We start from the raw sequence: 6,459 nt of genomic DNA on the forward strand, positions 1-6,459 counted from the left end.
GGAGGAGGGGGAGGCCTACGCCGACGACATGCCCCCCTTCGACGACCCGGACGTCTCCCTCGCTTACATTGTGAGTGGCCCTCCTCCTCCCGCTCCTCCCGCGCCTCTCGCTTGCTTGCTTCATCACTGCAGCTTCCATGCCCATTCCGGCACCACATGATTACCAGTAGATGTATATAACGCGCCTACTTTTCTAGTGCGACGAAATGAGCTTGATCTGCGCAGGTAACGGATGCCCGCGTTTGTTCGATTCTCCCGCTTTGCAGGTGTGAATGGTGCCAGTCTAGCCGTTGCGGCCGGCCGGCTCCGTTGGTGGGTCAATTAAAGTTTGCACGATTTGTGGGTCAATTAAAGTTTGCACGATTTGTCGCTGTAGTTCATGCGCTACTAGAAGTGGTCGCATTGGTGGATCAATTAAAGTTTGCGAGATTTGTCGCTGTAGTTCATGCGCTACTAGAAGCGGTCGCATTGGTGGATCAATTAAAGTTTGCGAGATTTGTCGCTGTAGTTCATGCGCTACTAGAAGCGGTTGCATTGGTGGATCAATTAAAGTTTGCGAGATTTGTCGCTGTAGTTCATGCGCTACTAGAAGCAGTCACATTGGTGGATCAATTAAAGTTTGCGAGATTTGTCGTTGTAGTTCATGCGCTACTAGAAGCGGTTGCATTGATTGATCAATTACATTTTACGTTGTTTGTCGCATTGATTGATCAATTACATTTTACGTTTTTTGTTGCTAAATAAGTAAGCACTTCTATGACGCGTGCTGTTATATATGGAACTAAAGAAGCTAATCTCAGTCTGATGGGGTGTTGGTTTTTCGTTTACTAGTGGTAATTTGGATTTGGCCAGTCCCGGTCTCTAATTGAGACCAGACAGTAACTTTATAATTGTGCAAAGAAAAATCTGTGACATGGATCGACCCCTGACCCTATCTCCTCTACCACTAAGCTAAATCCATGGCATTAGTTTTGACATCGCCAAATTCGTGTTATTATTGGCTTGCTTCTTCTCAGCCTTTTGGTATTAATGGGTTCATTGTTATGACATCCACTGCTCCATAAATTACTAAAAAAGTGTATGTTCCGAAGACAAGGTTAATAATGGCTTCATGCTTCATATAGTCAATTTTTGAAAAGTGTCTATAGCTCTCATGTAGTTCATTGTTTGTATGAAAAAATTTCAACATGAATTTAGTAGTCACTAGCAATTGTAATACACAAATGGGATAGTCACTAGCAACTTTAGGTGTACTGTACCTACAATCATATTGTTGTGATCATGTTTTTTCTAATGTCTGTTCGTCTTGTTGTAGGATGAAAAACTACAAAATGTACTAGGCCATTTTCAAAAGGACTTTGAAGGAGGCGTTTCTGCAGAGAATCTAGGTGAGGAAATGTTTTGCTGTGGCTGCAGTTAGTTTGATCTGGCTTCATTCTATAGAAACATTAAACGTGACACTAATCTTTGACAGGATCAAAATTTGGTGGATATGGCTCATTTTTGCCAACCTACCAGCGTTCCCCCCTTCTGCCCCACACTAGAACTCCACCTAAGGTGGCAAATGCTAGCTCAAGATCTCCTTATCACCAGTCTACTGAGGTGCTTAAGTTGGCTTTGGCTGTACTGTCTGGTTTCTGCATCAGCATTGCCATGTACATTAATTCATATGGCATTGATGATTTGATGGTTTACTTCTTTTGAGTCTGATCTAATGGTTTGTAATGTAGGATGTGTGTCAGAACCCTCCGGCTATGGCCGTTCCATCTGTTTCCCAGAATAATGGTTCTGTGGCTCCTTTTTCTGGTGATTCAATTAAAAAGGAAAGATGCGAAAGCACAGCGTCTAAAAGGGGCTCTAGCACCCATGATCCTTCAAATGGCCCATCTAAGTCTAGCGACCAGAATAGATTTAAAGTACGGATAAAAGTTGGTTCCGACAATGTCTTGGCAAGAAATAATGCAGCTATTTACAGTGGTTTGGGCCTTGACATTTCTTCACCTTCATCCGTGGAGGAAAGCCCTGATGGGCACGGGGGCCTCTCCCCCGAATTTAGCAATGTGCAACTTGAATCTCCCCGGACCATTCTTCAGGTAAAGTCTACATGTTCACTGTATTAGCATTGTGTACTTGTATTTTATTATGAATGGTTCAAAGGGCACATAATCACTTCCATTCTTTAAACATGATCGCACAGATCATGACATGCTTTTCAGTTCCTGGAGGGTACTTGTTATCCCCTCTTCATGGCAGTTTGTTGCAACTGACAAAGAAGGTTGTGCCTTCATTGAAGAAATGGGAAACAAGCTTGGAGATAGAAAATGCACAGGAAGCATATGGAGGGCATGTGGTTAAGAAAATGAAGTCTGATGGTAAGAAAAAGAAACCCACAGATATGAAGAGGTCAAGTAATAGAAACGATGTCAGTGCATTTATGAAAAATGAGATCGATGTAGAAACACTTGCTGGCCAGAAGATTGCATCAGAAGCTCTCAGCATACCGTCTAGTCCCAGAGGCATGGATGCAAACAGCAATTGTCAATTTGAAGAAGAAGCAACAGGAAAATCTTTGGAAAGAAACAAAGATGATCGATTGAAAGAATGGGCTGTAAACAGCAACAGCAAGACAATCACAGCTGAAACTGCCAAAGAGGAGACTACCGACTGTTTAGCAAGTGGTGGTTTTGGCAGCTCAGAATTGGAACTTTCAGCAGCAAAGAGGGAGCTGAAACCTGTGACAGAAAAGACAGCGTTGACTTTAGAAGAGATGAATACAACCAGTGACACAGATTTTCTGTTGGATAGGAAACATGAAAGAAAAATAAAGCCTGAGAGTAAAATCAATCCTTCTGTCATTAACTTTGAAGAAAACGCAGTTATAGATGAAAAAGCTCCTGCTGTTTGCAGAAGCATGGAGAAGGTTACTAGCAAAGAGGCTTCACTTTATGATACAAATGTGAAAAGTAACACCAAGAGTGAGGCCAAAAGAATTCACAGGGAACAAAAGAAGAATGCTCCAACATCTTCTGATCTTCTGGATGTTGACAAGGGTGCTCGTTCTTCTGCTGGAGTTAAAGAGAGGAAAAACGATTCTCACTCCAAATCTAGCCACTCCGGGAAGAAACCCAAAGCAAAACCACATAGAGATGTCAGGGACAGTTTGCCTGACGGATCCCATGGATCCAAAGAGCAGGATATATTGGAGAATGGGGTTGGATTGGGAGAGTTGCAGCCAAAGGAAAAATATTGGATCAAAAGGGATTCTGATATGCTTGGGGCATCAAAGAGGGAGATTTCATCTAGTGCAAAGCATGACAGACATATAGCTTCTGAGGAGCAGAAGATGCATGTACCTCCATCTTCTGTATCGACTGCAAATGCAGCTCCTGCACTTCAAGCACCTGTCGTGATAGAGGAACATTGGGTACAATGTGACATATGTCAGAAATGGCGTCTCCTACCATATGAGTCGGATCCTGATACTCTTCCAAAGGAATGGAAATGTAGCATGCAACTGTGGCTGTAAGTTATAGTTCTTATACAATTGTATACCTCCTGCTTTTTTGCCGCCTTAATTCTTCTCTCCATGAGTCTTATCTGTAGATAGCATGTAACCAGCAGCACCTTATTATCAGGAGCTATTTGATTGTCTGCTTTGAAAGTACTACACTTATAGCAAGCAAGTGGATTAAAATTTGGATAGATCTTATTGCGGGTTTCTGCTTTACACTGAAACTGTTAGGTTGTAGGTTATGCTGTTTTTTTCAGTGAGGTGATATCTTATAGCTCTATAATATTCTCCATGTTCATTAGTTAATGAACACTCTTTATTCCTTTCTGAATAGCTAGAATTTGGAATTTTTGCAGGCCTGGGATGAATAGGTGCGATGTTGGTGAGGAGGAGACTACAAATGCTCTGAATGCACTATATGTCATTCCACCCCCTGCCAACGGTATTCCTTCAGTTGGTCATCCTCATGCTGCTTCTTCTGGACTGGCAACAGCCAACACGTTCAGTATAAATGGACATGCTGAACAGAGTAGGAAAAGGAAGAGTTTTCCAGGTGATGGAAGTGCTTTGGTTGACAGTTCTCACCCAACACAAGCTTCAGCTTATTCAACGATCACCCAACCCCCTCCTAGAGTTAGAAGTACTGCTGATACTAATCACTATCCTTCCGAGAGAGATTCTGTGAGCAAATCAGTTGACGTTTCCACTGAAAAGAAGAAGTCCAAGAGCAAGAATCGTGGCAGCTATTCTGATGGAGGTTCTGTTATTGTTCTTCCTCTATTTGATACACTGCCTTCATGTGTGCTTTCACTGTATTTTGTATTTACATTTATTTGGTGGCAATACAGGAGATCTTGTGGAAAGATCCAAGAAGCATTCAAAAGGAAAAGGCAAGAGGGAGATGGATTATGGTGAATACAAAGCTTCTAAGAAAATTAAAAAGGAGGAGCGGCATCGTTCTAGCAGAGACCGGAACCCTGAATGTGATTTAGCTAGTGGAGACGTTCCTGATGAGGCCAAGGCTTTTCTTGCAAAGGCAAAGAGTTTGGGTGAGAAGGGTGATATTTCTTCATTGAAGCAAAAAAGTGTTGCGAGGTCTGATCGTTTGGAGAAGTCCAAGAGAGACAAGGATGAGGATATAGCTCTTCCTGAAGATAGGAACAAGGAACAATACCAAACCTCAGATGTACAGAGATCAGACGTTTCTAGCAAGAAGAGGATAGTGAAGGAATGGGAGGAGAGTCAGCATAGTTCAATAGCTCAGGTGAGCAGAGGAACCACAGTGAATCACAGCTCTGCTGCCAAGGAAACTCATAAGGATCAAAACTTAAAGGAAACAAAGTCCAAGCCAATAAAGTCTGAAGAACTGTATTCCACGACGGATTCTAAATTAGGAAAAGGTCTGCACTCTAATCAGATTTCTTCTTATTATGGTGGTCATGTAAACAATGAACTTGTGGAGGATAGCACACACTTTGCTGGTAAAAGAGGTCCATCCGAAGTATTAGATAAGCGATCTTCTGAACATGCTTTGGACTTAGCTGGAGCTGCTTCTAGTGATGTTCCGACCACAGCCATAGCTTCAAGTTCTTCAAAAGCTTCAGGCTCTCAGAAAAAGAAAAATAACTCCCAAGTTGCAAAGACTTCACCGATTGAATCAGTTTCCTCATCACCACCGAGGAACTCTAACATTGATAAGTTCTCCCAGAACAGAATAGTGGAGAAAGATGGGCCTATGAATGCTAACCCAGGCACCATGCCGAGCTCAGTAAAGTATCTCAATACTGAAGTTGATATAGTAGACAATGTTCGGCAGGCTAAGAAGTCCAAGGAGAGTTTGCTTGCAAGTGAACCTGTCTTACATGGCTCTTCACAAGGAAATTCTGACAAAGATGATGAATTAGTTCAGTTAACTCAAGGCCATGCATCCGAAAGGTTTTCATTGAGAAAGGGTTTGGATGATGATCAGCAGCATGCATCTGGGAGAAAGGACTCCACTGTGAATGGCTCCAGCACAGCGAGGGGTTATAACCACCTGCATTCTGGTGATAAAAATAACTTGCGCACTGATGGCTCTTTAGTGCAACCTAGGACTGCAGCTTCGGGCTCGAAAGGAGATTTGATCGCGATTGAAAGTAAGAAAACTGCAGCTCCTATCCAAGATAGAAATGGATTAACTCATTGTGCTCTGGATGGAAATCCTAAACCAGAGGTGCCATCTGGAAAAGATAAATCTTATCCCAAGAGTAACAAGCAAGATATGGAGAAGCCCAAAGCCCAAATTGCCCCTTCGCCTCTGAAAGAAACCCACTCCACTCCAGTAAAATCTAATGCGTCAAAATTGACACCACAGTCAAGGCGAAGCAGTGATGAAAATGGAGGGCAACAGCGTGTTGCCAAACAGGGAACTTCAAATCCTACGGATGGGAAAGATAGTAATTCAACTGCATATGCTCTCAAAGAAGCTCGAGATTTAAAGCACAAGGCTAACCGTTTGAAGGTTGTTCACCTTTGCTCTTGTATGAATATGCTTACTTTTATTTTGTAAGATACTTACCAAATTTCTCTGCAGAAAGAAGGAAAAGAACTTGAAAGCACAAGGCTCTATTTTGAGGCAGCCTTAAAATTTCTGCATGTAGCATCACTTCTGGAACCTCCTGGTATTGATGGTCTGAAACAAGGCGATGCAGCTCAGAGCATGTATTCTGATACTGCAAAACTCTGCAAGTAAGCTACACAAATATAGATGATATATTGTTCTACTTGCCAGGTTATTTCATTTCTGCGAATAAACGCATGGGAACATAGCTCACCTAGTTGTAAATTGGGAAGTAGTGCCTGGAAGTGTTTCTTCGGCATAGCGCGACTTGGATGGGTGCTATCATCATTTGGTTAGCCTGATGCTTTTCACATTATAGTTGATTAGCCTGATGGTTTTCACCTATATA

General features: G+C 42.3%; 1 protein-coding gene across 1 annotated transcript; it reads left to right on the forward strand.

Moving 5' to 3' along the window:
• Nucleotides 1–7: 7 nt before the first annotated feature.
• Nucleotides 8–6,274, forward strand: LOC125529231 (cysteine-tryptophan domain-containing zinc finger protein 7-like). The gene is made up of 8 exons (XM_048693643.1): nt 8–70; nt 1,316–1,388; nt 1,475–1,602; nt 1,731–2,093; nt 2,198–3,522; nt 3,868–4,268; nt 4,360–6,011; nt 6,084–6,274. The coding sequence occupies exons 1-8, from the start codon at nt 29–31 to the stop codon at nt 6,240–6,242; spliced, it is 4,143 nt and encodes a 1,380-aa protein (XP_048549600.1). The 5' UTR covers nt 8–28; the 3' UTR covers nt 6,243–6,274.
• The last annotated feature ends 185 nt before the right edge of the window (nt 6,275–6,459 follow it).

The sequence above is a fragment of the Triticum urartu genome, unplaced genomic scaffold (assembly GCF_003073215.2).
Source record: "Triticum urartu cultivar G1812 unplaced genomic scaffold, Tu2.1 TuUngrouped_contig_5445, whole genome shotgun sequence".
NCBI lineage: Eukaryota > Viridiplantae > Streptophyta > Magnoliopsida > Poales > Poaceae > Triticum > Triticum urartu.